This window comes from Colius striatus, chromosome 5 (assembly GCF_028858725.1).
Source record: "Colius striatus isolate bColStr4 chromosome 5, bColStr4.1.hap1, whole genome shotgun sequence".
Lineage (NCBI taxonomy): Eukaryota > Metazoa > Chordata > Aves > Coliiformes > Coliidae > Colius > Colius striatus.
This window is the reverse complement of record NC_084763.1, coordinates 12,031,196-12,046,200: the sequence shown is the minus strand read 5'-3', so window position 1 is coordinate 12,046,200 and position 15,005 is coordinate 12,031,196. Positions and strand designations below refer to the sequence as shown.

The 15,005-nt window shown below is 47.7% G+C and overlaps 1 protein-coding gene across 8 annotated transcripts in view; it reads right to left on the bottom strand.

The window, feature by feature from the left end:
- The window catches only part of CDK13 (cyclin dependent kinase 13), a 48,854-nt gene extending 41,923 nt beyond the window's left edge, over window positions 1-6,931 (bottom strand). For all 8 annotated transcript variants that reach the window (XR_009818835.1, XR_009818836.1, XM_061997437.1 and 5 more), the window contains exon 1: window positions 5,537-6,931. Coding sequence is in view for 6 of the 8 variants with exons in the window: in XM_061997437.1 (XP_061853421.1) it covers window positions 5,537-6,735 (1,199 nt within the window). In the remaining 2 variants the exon portion in view is untranslated. The remainder of the gene's footprint in view (window positions 1-5,536) is intronic.
- Window positions 6,932-15,005: the final 8,074 nt, after the last annotated feature.

Below are 15,005 nucleotides of genomic sequence, written 5' to 3'. Positions count from 1 at the left end.
ACAAAACACATATGAGAAGAGGTGGATTTAAAGAAACTGATAGAGGAAGAAAGCACTAGTAAGGCAGTCACTCTGAAACCAAATCTCAGCACTGCTTTCCTCCATTTTCCAGAATAACAAAAACAATGCCTTTTTCCCATCCCCCCCCAATATATACATATTTTTTTTAAAAGCTGGTTAGGTATCACAGGTTTTTTTCAGTATTTTTTGCCTAGCACCCTAGATTTCACAAAAATAAACCAGATTTTTTCTCTGCTTAATTAACACAATGTACTTATTCACTTTATAAAAGCAATACTTCAATCAAAGTGTTATTAATTATAAGTTTCTAAACTGTTACAATACTCCTCCTTCTTGCAAGGCAACATTCTATTGCACCTCACTGATTAACACATCGTTACCAAATGGAAGATTTATTAGTGAATTTACATCAGTAGACTTATTTTTGTAAATATCACTTACATTTTCAATCATAGAATGAAAGAATTCCAAATAATAACTTAAAGAACTAAAGTGCTACATTTTACTACTTGGATATTTGATAGTACAGAGGAAAGCATTACATATGTCAGATTTCCAAGAGCACAGGTCTCACTCAGCTGACATGTTTTTCCTTGCCACGCTACTTCTCTAGTTTCTTTCTCTCTCATTTCAATTCCCCCTTTATTTTAATTTAAAAAAAAAAGTAAAAAGCATTATATTTTACTGACAAATCAGAACAGTAATCTTGTTATCTTCTCATGTCTGTAAACTTGAGAACCTCTTTTCTTCTTAATCACTTTAAGAGAAAGCCAAATCCAAGATGTCAGTGGCATGTTACCTAAGTGCAAATGATATTGTACTCAGAATGTATTGGACTCTACAGAGATGAAGATGGGAACTGATTTTGTCAATAACTTTTTGACAAGATGTAACACAAAGCAATTCATGAGACTAAGACTGGAAAAACAAGAAACTGAACAGACCAAAGGAGGCAAAAACAACCAGTGCAGTCCAGCTCTTTCATTAACTGCCAGTGAATGCTGCACTCCTGACTGAGCGCTGCCATCTTCCCCTGCCCGGGAAGGTCAGAGTGTATTTGAAAAAGGACACCTAAATGTAATCGATTGGCTTCACTGCAGATCTTTCAAGGCATTTATAATAACACTCAGTAACACAAACCACCTTGACAAAAACATTCTAGTTCACAGCATGGCTTTTCCATTTTGCACTGGTAGGCAAACACAGACTTCATTTCTTAAAGTGGTAACAGTAACAACAAGGTATCAAGTGAGAGATCACCAATTAACTTCTTTAGCTCCTAGTTAAAGGTTATATTCTAAGCAGATCTGCAACCAACCACCTACTCAGCTGCTTTGTGAATGAAGACTATACCTTGCTGACTCAAACTGTAAATCTTTAAAAGGATGTCCAATACGCACAGCTTAGGAATACTGAAACATTCCAAACATTTAATTTGATTCTGAAATCTGCTTTATAACCTTCTATTTTCAGATGAGAACTCTGCCTACAAAGAAATTAACCAGTCAAAAGCCAATTCAAATGCTGTGTTCTAAACATATAAAAAGTTATTTTTTTTCCAAATGAAGTCCCTTCTCACAATAAGGAAACAAGCAGTGCAACGAAGGAAAGGCACATCGGCACAGATGAGCAAAAGGTAAAGTCCACTGACAAGTGACAAAGTAAATCTTAATTAACTCAGAATATGTATTAGAGAGCCTCAATACACTCTATTGAAAAAAATCACTTGCTCTGGAGAGTGAAAATCTACAGTTTCACATTTTAAATTCTACAAAACAGATTTACTAAACAAAATCAGAGCTTAATGTAAAAAAAAACCAATTTTCACCAAACAAGGGGGAAAAAAAGCCTAAACTTCCCTACTCCTTAAGCCCAAAAGTAGCAGAATTACTGGTTTGAAGTTATTTTTAAATCAGTGTATGAAACCACATCTTCTCCATGAAAAAGGTAAAACATTCAGGTAGTAAAAGGCATTTTCCCTATGTTTGTATCTGTTTTGAACATATATGATCCATATTTTGCAGAACCTCAGATTAGCTGCAGCTGGAGAATGAGACAGCTCAGTAGTACCCAGGAGAAAAGAAACCTTGTCTTTTCTCTTAAGTGACATGCACACGAACAGTAGTACTATGCTAGTAGTGCCTCACCCACTTACTTTTATCTAGGCAGATGGGTAGGTGTATCCAAATTTGAGAAGATGTGATTACTCATCTATACAGCTAACTGAATCAAATGTGTGATCACATAGCATATGACCTGACTGAAGTTATGAAAAACAGTTCTTCTCTCCTACAATTTCATCTTAAACTAGTTTCCAGACTGTGTCTGCTTATTTTGGGGTTTTCTTCCCTCCCCCCCCCCCCCCCCCCGTTCTCTTTCTTCTTGGTTTGGTTTTTTTTTTTTTTTTTTGCAAATCAAGTCAGCTTATCAGTAGAGAAACAAATACCTCATACTTTCATGGAATAATTTCCATTTGGAAAATGTTTGTGTGTGACTTTAGAACAGCTATGTTACCATCCACAAGAAAATATGGTAATATAAATCCATCAGCAGCAAATAAAGAAGTTTTGTCCAACAAGTGGAAAGGGCTCAAACGATCAGTTTGCCCAAAACACTGACGTTTGCTGCTATTGTAACAGAAAAAGCAATTAGTCTACCATTCAAAGAGAATTTTCCAAGCATGGAACTCGTATCTCTTTGCTTCTCTTCAGAACCCACACCCAGGCACCATCATGGAAAGACAGTAGTCAGAGTCTCTGTTGCATTTCAAAACTCTAACTCACAGCAGCTGCACCACTGCTTGAGAAAATCAGGGATTCAAAGGAGAGAAGCTGATTTCACTTGTTTCTCTTCAACTGTTTACTAGAAGTTTCTCCCTAAGCAGCTCAGAGACCCAAATAATAATAATAAAAAAGCACTGTAGATGCACAAGCTTCTCAAGCCTAACAGGACCACTTAATATTCTTTTCCTACATACCAAAACAAGTAGGTAATTTGTATAATGTTACAGAAGACACATCTATGAGATACAGAACAAAGAGCAAAAAGTCTTGCAGCCTGGAATGCTCAGTCACATACAAAGTTCTTACTGTCTTGACACCATTACAGTTGGACACAAGCCCAGAATTAAGTCTTTAAATCACCCAGACGAAGACAGGTGTTGTAAGAAGCTGTTGCCTTCATGAAACTGTAATATTCTATCAAGTCTAAGGCCACTATACCATTATCGACACAGTACAGCAAAAAAAATCAGCATTCTGGGCATAGTATCACAAAGTTGAACTAAAAAGCAACTATGACAGAGTTTTGAATGGCTACAACAATTGTATGAATACTTTTTCATCTTTACTTCCGTGTCACAGTACCCATAATGCATAATAGCTGCATGGGAGCAAAGAAATACTAGCTTGCATTTCTCCATATCAGGCAAATATTAGGATCAACGGAGCTCATTATCACACTTCTCACTTCTTTCCTTCCCTGTGAAATAACATTTTTACAATGAATTAGGACAGGCCAACGTTGCTCTCTGCATATAGCAACCTCTTAGTTTCACTAGGCTATTCCAATCCCTCTGCAGTAAACCTGACAATCTGCATTTGTTAACAAAGTAATTTATCTGCATGCAGTTCAAGACGGGATGCAAATTACTTTTTAAGTGGAGGGAGGAAGGAAGGTGTGAAGTCACAAAGCTAACTCCTAGGAACAGATCTGCAGCTTCAAGAAAATTTACACATCACACATACAGTACAAAAATCAGGATTTAAACACTCATACTTCAAATCGGAGGCCCAGTCTCAACAGAAGAAAACACCACCCTCCTACAGAACTTAGTTCTGTAACTGTTCCCCAGACAAAGTCTCCAGTAGCTTCTGCTGCAGTCCCATCAGGCAGTGTTTAAGACAGTCTCTAACTGGACTATCAATCTAACACAGCTTCTCGTAAGTACAAACCTAGCGTACATAATTTTGCTCATCACTATTAGCTTTCTTATTCCAGGATATAAGCATCTATAGAAAACAACTTGATTCCTAGAGTATTTAAGTCAAATGATGCAAATAATATTCTGGCCATTCCAGTACTCAAATAATCTTGAAAGCATATCCTCAACCACTTGCAACAGGCTCTCACAGAACAACAACAACAATTGAGCTGTTTTTCAGGGCACTCACAGCTTTTTCTGCCAGAAACACCTTATTGGTTACAAAATTATTCACATAATCATACCTTAAAACAACTTCTATTTTTTTTTCCTGAAGTCACCTTTGCTCTACCCCTGTGAACAAATTAGGACAGTTTTGTTACTTGGCTCTTTAAATGGCATTTGATGCACGCCCAGGACAGCAGGTTGAAGCAACAGCCAGTGAGACACGGGAAGAGCTTCAGCATCCTCCCTGGATACACTGTGGGCTACCCCAAATGCCAAGTGCTCATGAGAAATGCCAGGAAACAGTTCTCAGACAACCCACCAGGTAATGCCTCAGAAACAAAACTCTTACCAGTGGAAGAGCCAATCACCTCACACATTTAAAACTGAAGTTAACTAGGCAAGAGCAAGATCCCAGTTGGGGAAAGAAAAATCTTCACTCATAAATACATACTGAACAAATACTTTAAATTCCCAGTAGCTTTGCTGCAAGTTCGAATATTTTTAAGAGCTTTAATTCCACAACGTTTTCTATCTGATTAGAGAGATAAAGCCCACGCTTCCACTTCATATAAAATTCTGAAAGTCACAGCAACACTGACCTTTACATTCTGGTTTCCTACTAACAGTAAGAAAATGACTTAGAAGCACAAGTCAAATGCATACACGCATATAACCTCACTAGGAAAAAACCTTACAGACATTCTCAGGGGTTGGTTAAAGCACAAAAGACAATTTAACAAAGCTTGACATCAGCTCCTTTCCTAGCAAAACAGAAAGTCTCAGTCTTTCTGTAGATCTCTAAAAAGAACAAGAAAAGTTTGTATTACAAATTGCCTGTCAGCTTGTCTGCCCTTTAGATTAGCAAGAATTAAACCAAACACAAATATATTGAACATGTATCCTTTTACAAGAGGGAATAGGATATGTATAGTTGTACCTGAAAACCTCTATACTTTTGTAAGCAAAGATTTAAAAAATCAAAATTGATCCTTTGGAAAAACTGCCCTCTGAGAAGCATCTTCATTCAACCACTCTCATCTGAAAACATTCTCATAGCCTTTAATATTTAAAAATCCTTTTTTCAAGCAAAGTGGTTTCCCGTGGCGAGAAACTTGCTGCAGCAGTGCTACGGACACCCATGTCTCCCTGTCTCTCTGTGAGAAGGAACAGCAAGATGTTTGTATGAGTGTCTCCCCACTCCCCTTCCCACTCCATCCCCCCACAGGTTTCTGGCAGCAAAAAGCCTTTTGTTGCTAGACACAAGCCTCTTCCCTCCATCCCAGCCCCAGCTGTAGGTCCCCTCCTCCCAATGCCAAGCTTGCTCCCACCGTTCCCACCCTCCTCCCGCCCTGGGCCCAGACTCACCGGATAACGGGGCTGTAGGGGCTTCGTGACCGGCGCCAGCTGCTGTAGGGGCTGGGCGACACATCCCCGCCGCGCTCGTAGGAGCTGTGCCGGCTGTAGCTGGGGGAGCGGCGGCGGCTGTAGGGGCTGAGTGGCGAGCGGCCCACCGGGCTGAGCGACTTGCGGCTCCGCTGGCTCTGTGAGGAGCGGTGCAACGGTGGGCTGTCATCCCGGCCAGGGCTGGGCGACGAGCGCTGCCGCCGATACGCCTTGGGCTCGGGTTTGTCATCTCGATAGGCCTTCGGCGGGTCCTTGTAAGCTGACGGCGGCTCCTTGGCCGATTTAGTCCGGCTCCGGTGCGCTTTGCTCTCCCGTTCTTTCCTGCCGCTGCCGGGCGAGGAGAGGGAGCCCTTCCTGCGGCCGTCGCTGCCACCGCTGCTGCTCTTGAGTCCCTCTCGGTCCTGGCCGAGATTGTGGCGGCTGCGGGACTTGGAGGAGGATGAGGAGGCCTCGGGACCTCCGCGGCCCCCTGCCGCCCCCTCTTGCTGCGCCTTCTCCTCTCCTCGCCGCCGGTGCTCCCGGTGCCGCTCCTTGGAACGGCGGCTACTGCCGCGGTGCTCCCGGCGGGACCGGCTGCTCCGCTCCGCCTCGCTCCTCTGGCGCTGGGTCCCGCCGCCACCGCCCGAGGAGGACGCCGGGCTGCCCCCGCCGCTGCCCGGGCCGCCGCCGGTCGTCCCGCCGCCCACCAGCCCTTCGGACTGGGAGCTCACGTCGTCGTACTCCTCCACCAGCGTGCTCAGTCCCCCGCTACCGCGCCGCTTCTCCGCCTCCTGGGTCCCGCCGCCGCCGCCGCCGCGGCCCCGCCGCCGCTTGTGCCGGGAGCCCGAGCGCCGCTTGCCCCGCGGCCGCTTCCGCTCTCCCCCGTCCCCGCAGCAGGAGGAGGCGCCGGTGGCCGCCAGGAAGAGCAGGGACTGCGGCGGCAGCGGCGGCTGCAGGAGCGGGGGCTGCAGAAGGGGAGGCTGCAGGAGCGGGAAGAGCAGCGGGTGAGGGGCCGGCGGCGGGGGGGGAGGCTGCGTCTGGGCCGCGAAGCGCTTCCGTCTCCGGTGATGCAGCCGCTTCTTATCGGCCGCCGCCTCCACTGCCGAGCTGCCGCCGCTGCCGCTCCCCCAGCCCCGGCTTCCCCCGCTCCCGCCGGCCGCCGCGTCCGAGGTGCTCGGCATCGAGCTCACTCACGGCCGAGGGCGAGGACGCGGCCTAGAGAATCCGCCGCCGCTGCCGCTGCCCTCAGGGCGCTGCCGGCGCCATGGAGACAACACGGGGACACCCGCCGGCGGGTACCGGGGCCTCGCGCCTTCCCTCGCTTCCCGGCCGGCCGCCGGGGCCCGGCCCGCCTCGCAGCCCGCCCGGCCGCACCGCCTCACATGGAGGGCTCGCGCCGCCCGCGCTGGGGCCGGGGTCGGGGCCGCCGCTGGAGCTGGGGGCGGGCGCTGTCCGGCGCGGTGGCGGCGGCGCGGTGGGAGCCTCCCGCGGGCCCGGCGCGGCCTCCCGCAACGCGGAAGTGACTCCTGGCAGCGGCGGCCTCCTCACTCCATCCCGCGCCGCGGCCGCCTCGTCTGGCGTCGGGCGGCGCTGCGCAGGGGTGGCGGACGCGGGGCCGCCGCCTCCCTCACCCGCTCCCCGGCCGGGCGGCGGGGTCAGGCCGTGCCGGGCCGCCTCTGGGCAGAGCGTCCGAGGCGGGCGCCCGGCACTGCGCTGGCCTCGAGCCCGCTTACCCTGCCCGGCGGGTCCCAGCTGCCCGGAGAGTCTCAACTGCCCAGGTCTCGAGTCGCCGGCGGCCGAGAGCCCTGGCGCGGCCTGTGCGTGGGGCGCGGGTGACACACGCATACACACGCACCGGGGACACGGCCCGGCGGAGCGCGGCGCATGCGTGGAGCCGCCGGCGGCGGGGGGGGGGAAGCCGCGCCCCGCCAATCGCGCGCGGGGCTGCCACCCTCGTCCGCATGCCCGGGGCCGGGACGGCATCTCCGCTCTCGCGAGATCTCGGCCTCCTCGTCCCGCTGGCCCGCGCGGCTCCGCGTCCCGGGCGGCTCTCGTGCCTCTCGCAGGACCTGCGGCTGGCGGGCGGCGGCGCGTCCTCAGCGCGGCCCGTGGGCGCCCGGCCAGCACCTCGCCGGGGAGCGGGGCAGGCGGCGGCACTGCTGTGCTGTTTGCCCGTGGCTTGGATGGACGTACTCTGCGTTGGGTGAAAAACTGCCTGTATGGCCCGGCCCAGAGAGTGGAGTTAAATGCAGACGTTGGCCGGCCACCAGCGGTGTTCGCCGGGGCTCAGTGCTGGGTCCCGTTCTGTTTAACATCTTTATCAATGATCAGGATGGAAGGGAATCGAGTGCATCCTCAGTAAGGACACCAAGCTGGGTGGGTGCGTAGACCTGCTTGAGGGCAGGGAGGCTCTTCAGAGGGGCCTGAACAGGCTGGAACGATGGGACCAGGCTGGCTGCAAGGCCAAGTGCTGGGTACTGCACTTGGGACACAACAACGTGGCCGGAGAGCTGCCCAAAGGGAAAGAACTTGGGGATGTTAATCAACAGCCAGCTGAACATGAGCCAGCAGTGTGCCCAGGTGGCCAAAAAGGCAAATGGCATCCTGGCTTGTATCAGAAATAGTGTGACCAGCAGGACCAAGGAAGTGACTGTCCCCCTGTACCCAGCACTCGTGAGGCCACACCTCAAGAGCTGTGTTGAGTGTTGTCACTCTCTACAAAGACATTGGAGTGCTGGAATATGTCCAGAGATGGACAACAGAGATGGTGAAGTATCTGGAGAACAAGTCTGAAGGGGAGCAGCTGAGGGAGCTGGGGGTGTTTAGCCTGGAGAAGAGGAGTTTGAGGGAAGACATGATCATTCTCTACAAGTACCCGACAGGTACAACTACCACAGCAAATCAAAAATATGCTGAGCCAAAATACTTATCTGCTGGCTTGTCTAGGCATGGTGAAACTACTAAAATGTCAGTTACAGATTTCCCCCTGTGTGAAACTGACTGAAAATTTCATCTTTACAATATTCTAATAAAGAAGAGTAGGCAATACATTTCCGAATTCCAGTGGAGCCAATGCACATACAGGCCATCAGCTCACCAGAATTTATAGCATAGTTGAGTGAAGCGAGAGAAGAAAGACATGTTGTTTATAGGTTTTCAGGCCCCTCTCTGAGTGTTTGGGAGTCTTAAAAGGAAGTGAAAAAAAACCCACAAACTCACAGGTGAAAGACAAAATTAATTTTTCTCTTCAGTAAAGGCAGTGGGTTAGTGGTGCATGGAAGAAGATGTAACCAGGCTGCAAAGAGGTTTCCTTCCTGCCAACAAACTGCTTTGTTAGTGCTATTGTTCAGCAGCAGCAGAGTTGCTGAAGATACATCAAAAAGCAAACGTGTTGGTGTCTGCTCGGTGATTCAAAGCAACAATAAGAACAGGACTAATTGCTGGTGAGATACCACATTGGCTAAAGTTGCCTTATGTCCAGCTTTTTTGCAGGACAAGTCCACTGTTCCAAAGTCTGTGTTGGTGTGAGATGTCTCAGCCACCCAACAGCATTTTGGGGCCATGGGCACAGGACTGGGGTTGACTCCAAGAGATCCTCTCTGCTGGAGCTCTCCCAACACCTCTCCTTTTGTTCCCAGAGCAGAAAGAAAAAAAAAGCCCAAACGTGCTTAAAGTCAGTCTGAAGATCTGTATCAAGGGATTGCAGGAGTACAGGGCTAGGAGAGGAAAAAAAAGATCTGTGTAGTTCTCATCCTTCCTGCAGAAGGATCATAAAATATATTGGGGGGATCTTATTAACATTTACAAATATCTAAAGGGTGGGTGTGGGGAGGTTGGGACATCCCTTTTTTCTATAGTATCTAGCAACAGGACAAGGGGTAATGGGATGAAGCTGGAACACAAAAAGTTCCATTTAGATATAAGAAAAAACTATTTCACTGTTGAGGTGAGGGAGCAGTGGAACAGGCTGCCCAAGGAGGTTGTGGAGTCTCCTTCCTTGGAGGTCTTGAAGACCCGCCTGGCCATGTTCCCATGTGACCTGATCTAAGTGAACCTGCTTCTGCAGGGGGTTGGACCAGATGATCTCTAAAGGTCCCTTCCAACCCCTACCATTCTATGATTCTATGACTGTCTGAGGTTGTGAGCAGGATGGGTGAATGTTCGGTCCCGGGGAAGCTGCTGACCAGGCCTGTGATGAACCACTTTTACTTTTCCCCACAGAAACCAGTGAGCTACTGTCTCACAATCCTGCTTTAAGTCAAAGTGAATTGAAGTACGGGCCCATGGTGGCACTAAAGCACTGGAGTATCCTCAGTCTGATCGCTGTTAACAGCAAGAGCCATGAGGCAGATTCAGGATCAACATCTCTGTGTCCTTTGTTTTACTTTAAAAGTCAATATACTGCAGAGATCCTCGTGTGAGCAGGTTTCTCTCCATGCTGCTTTATTCCACAGAGCAACACCAGCAATTTCTTCACAATATTAAGAAGCTGCATAACTTCAAATCGGGTAAAACCAAACAGTGCCCTATATATAGTATAAGGGGCTTTTTGCTTTAGCAAGATCATGGGAGTTATGCTCTTTGTTCAGTTACAGTTGATTCCAAAGCCACTTCTGCCTTTTGCTTTTTCATGATTTTATCAAATGTCACAATTGAAGCTGCCACTCTGCTGCCACTCAGTTTCTTAAGCTGATTTGGTTTCCTTAGGTAGATCATTCACTAGGTAGATCATATATCTCATCTTGAACATCATCCTAAGTGCCTTAAAAGCAAAATTTGTTGTCTTTCCTTAGGGGTTTCTTAGTCTTCTGGCCACCTAGCTTTCTAGCTCATTATTAGCCAGCTTACTTGTGTACTAGTTATGTTTCAGTGCAAAGCATGATTTAAAAATAAAACTAATAAACCCCACCTCTTTTCTGTGTTGTATTTCAATTCCTTGAATCCCTCCAATGGTTTCTTCTCTTTTTCTAAACCCAAGCAAAAGTATCCCTCTTGTCCAGGTCCTGCACATCTTCCAGTAAACCTCCTTCTACAGATGTGTTATTTTACTCCACCCTTCACCCCTCTGTTCCAACTCACGTTTCTCACAAGCATTGTCATCAAAGCATTCATTACATATTTCTCTAGTTACGTGCACACACAGACACTCACTCACTCTCCTTCAGGTTGTGTCTTCAGAGGTGTGCCACATGGAGAACCACTGCATTAGAATCACAGAATGGTAGGGGTTGGAAAGGACCTCAGGAGACCATCCAGTACAACCCCCTGCTAAAGTAGGTTCACCTAGAGCAGGTCACACAGGGACTCATCCAGGTGGGTTTGGAAACCTCCAGAGGAGGAGACTCCACATCCTTCCTGAGTAGCCTGTGCCAGGGCTCCCTCACCTCAACAGTAGTGGAACACTTGTGTTCCATCTCTATTACCCCTGTCTTCTTACTGGACACTACAGAAAAAAATGTCACCCCATCCTCCTGACACCCACCTTTTAGGTACTTTTAATTGTTAACAAAGTCTCCCCTCAGTCTCCTCCAGAATGAATAGCCCCAGTTCCCGCAGCCTTTCCTCATTAGGAAGATTCTCCAGTCCCCTGATCATCTCGGTGGCCCTGTGCTGGACTCTCTCCAGAAGTTCCCTGTCCCTCTTGAGCTGAGGAGCCCAGGACTGGACACAGGACTCCAGATGAGGCCTCACTAGGGCAGAGTAGAGGGGGAGCAGAACCTCCCTCAACGTGCTGGCCACACACTTTTTGATGCATCCCAGGATGCCATTGGCCTTCTTGGCCACAAGGGCACATTGCTGGCTCATGTTTATGCGTGTCTCGTGTAGTGGAGAGGAGGAGGAGAGCCTCCCTCAACCTGCTGGCCACACTATTCTTAATGCCCCTTAAAATGCCCTTAGCCTTCTGAATGATTTGGCATTTGTTTTTTTTCTTTAACAATGTCCTAGAGAATGGTGAAGGACCCTGGTCTCCCAGAGCACCTGCCAGTTTGGTAGGGAAGATCACTGTCCCAGAAGGATTGCTGTGACCTAGACAGCAATGCATTAATTCTTTGTCAAACCGTGTTTGTTTGTGAACACGCTGTTCATCATGAAAACTCGGTGCAACTGAGGGGTCACTGTCTTCCCCACTGCATAAGTGTTACTCTTCCAGACTTCATGAATCTAGTGTCGAATAGCTCACCTTTCCACAGTGGCCTGAAGGCCACTGTTCTCAGCTTGTCTCATACCCTTTGCTGCTCAGTGTCTATGTGAATGTTCAGTGACGATGAAGAGGTTCTCCAGGAAAACAAGACCACTATCAGGCTTCTGGGACATTAACAAAAAAACAAAAACAAACCTCAGAAGGCAAACAACTCTACATCATAGAGGTAGTTATAGAGTCTGTGGGTAATTACACAGGACAGACCTGGACAACTCACCACAGGCTGCAATTTCCCCTTTACTCCCTCACTAGCATTTCTGGAACAAGAATGTATCATTTAAAAGAGTTGTGTGATTAGCAATAGAGTGCTGGTGGCTTTCACATGTGGAATGAGCCTCATGACTTGTCAGAGAAGCTTCTTAACTAGAAGCTAAGCTGCTGATGACAGTGAGTTTACTCTGCCTGGAAATTGGCTACACCAGACTGTAGCAAGATTTGCCATGAGCAGTCATGTCAGTGTCGGCAGCTCTCAGCCATCAGGTGATGGCAGCGTAGCATTTGACAGTGAAGACCTATAGAAATCCATGGGTTCTTGGTATAACAAAGCAGACCTGAAACAGATTTTCTTTCAGAGAATGAAATCCTTCAGAAGCACTGAACACATTGATGTCATGGTGCTGATCATTGGCTTCCTAAAGAGCCACAAAGTGTAAGATGTACTACAGTTTGTTTCCACAAGGCTTAGTGGGGATGAGTAAATAGAAGGGAGAGAAGCAGCAGGTTAGGTTCAAAGATTGTCATAGTTTAGGCCCATCCAGGGACAAAAGACCACGATCAGACTTAAGTACCCCAGACTTCAGAGCTCCTGAAGGACAGGGAGGGCTTAATTGCCATTTATGGTCCCAAACAAAACAGACCAGGCTACTCAGCTTGGGGAACAAAATGAAACTTAATTTAATCCACCTCCAACTAAAACATAACAAACAAACAGGAATATCCAATGGAAAAATAATACAGAGTAGGGCGAACATGGAAGTGCCACCAACACTTTAAGATCACCTTTCCCCCACCCCTTCTCTCTCCCCAGTCTCAGACCCCTGAGCCCAGTGTCAGTACCTCCTCTCCCCATAAGCAGTGTCTGGGGCAGGGAATGGAGGGTGCAGTCAGTCCTTTCCTGATGTCTCTTGCTGCTTATCACACTCCTGAGGAGAAGTGCTCCTCACCAGCCCTCCCTGGCTCCAGCCTGGGGTCTCCCACACACCGTGCAGCCCTGCACGGGCTGTTCCATGGGGCTCTGCAACCCCAGTTCATCTTCTCTGGGTTGGGGCCTAAACTGCTCGCTCCCTCTGACCTGGAGTCTCCAGCTCTCACCCTCTCTATCACGAGGTCTCTACTTTTCATCATGAGCTACATGAATGTCTCTGGTTAGGAATCATTCCTTCTGTCTTTTCCTGGCTGCAAGGTCTGTGTGGTCACCTCCATCTTGCCCTTGTCTTCCCTATCTCTCCACGCATTTCCAATTCCCATCATTAACTAGTGCTGGCAGAAGCGCCAGATTGGCCCAGCCAAGCCAGAAAGTCCAAGAACTCCCAGGCCTGCACTGCAGCCCCCTCCCCCTGTTACCAAGAAAAAGCAGCTCTTTGCTATACCATGACAAAGATACACTTCAACATTGGCACCTGCTGGGACATGGGAACCAATGCTCTCAGTGCCTTGGGTGTTCCACAACAAGCCAAATCCTTATGCCATAGGAATAGTGTTTGCAGGTATCCTTTGCAAGGTATTATCACATGGTCAGCACATGAAAACAGTGGTAAACACTGGAGGAAAACACATTTGGAAAGAGGCAGCCAAAATACCATCAACTCCAAAATTATTTGGATGCCAGCTCTAGAAAATGAATTATTGTTTGAAGACTGGACTGACATTGGCCTTCCTCCAGTCCTCAGGCACTTCACCCATGCTCCATAATCATTCAAAAAGGATGGAGAGTGGCTTAGCAGTAACATCAGTCAGCTCCCTCAGCACTTTTGGGTGCATCCCATCAAGACTCATGGATTTTTGGGTTTCCAACTTGCCTAGAAGATCCCTAACCCAATCCTCCTCAACCAAGGGAAAGTCTTCCATTCTCCAGACTTTCTATCTTCCAGAGATTGAGCTTCTCAAAGGCTGACCTTAGCAGTAAAGATTGAAGCAAAGACGGCATCCAGTAGCTCTGCCTTCTCTGTGTCATCTGTCACCAGGGCACTCACCTTATTCAGCAGTGGGCTCACATCCTCCCTGGCCTTTCTTCTTGTCCTTTACATCCCTTGCCAGATTTAATTCCAAGAGGGCTTTAGCTTTCTTTGTTTCATCTCTGCATACTCCAACAGCGTTCCCAAGTGAGACTCTGCCACTCTTCCCAAGTGAGCAAGTTCTTTTTCTGCATTGCATAGACTTCCTTCTTCCATTTGAGCATTTCCAGAACCTCCTTGTTCATCCATGAAGTACTCTTACTTCCTTTATTTGATTTTACTTTTACTTTCCACACTGTTTCAGCTGTTCTGCTTAAGGAAGCAGCCTGAAGCAGGCTATTTCAGAGAGAAAAACATCACTGCTCATCAGCCAATAGAACTCACCTTCACTCTTCTGATATCCAGAAGAAAAATGTTCCTAGTTTGCCACTGTTAATAAATTTTCACCATCTGAATATCAGGAGGAAAGGAAGCAAGATGTCTCAAGGAATCTCCCAAGATCTCCTGTGGAATATGCGTGTCTCTCTTAACATCTCCTCCTTTAAACAGTCTTTTCAAAACAAACAGAAAAAAATGTCTTCTGTGCTTTTAGCCTTTCATTTCCTTTCTTTGGGCTTTGTTGCTAACCAGAATCAAACCAAACAGAGCTGTGTGGCTTTTCAGCCCTTGAAACTTCCCTTCTGAAACAGGCTCACTGCCTGCTGATGGGAGACACTTGTGCAGTCACAACTCATTCCAGCTCCTTTGGGAAAGGAGCTTTTCATTCATCCATTCATTCACTCATTCATTCTTCCCAAAAATGCTGAGCTAGAACTTAAGTGGCTGGTAGCAACTTCATCCCTTGCTAAAGCAGTCTTAGAAAGGGATGAGAAGGTATATGCTGCTCTCCACAAACTCAGAGCACAGAGTTCTTCTCAAATTTTTAACTTCCCAGTTCACAAATATTCAGAACAATCACTTAACTCAGGGTGCATTTCTTCTACTGACTGAGCCCTGCTCAGATGTACCAAGACCTTGATTCATTCAAGGGTGCTGGAACCAGCTGAAGGAGCAGCCAAGAACTTGCAGCTTCATG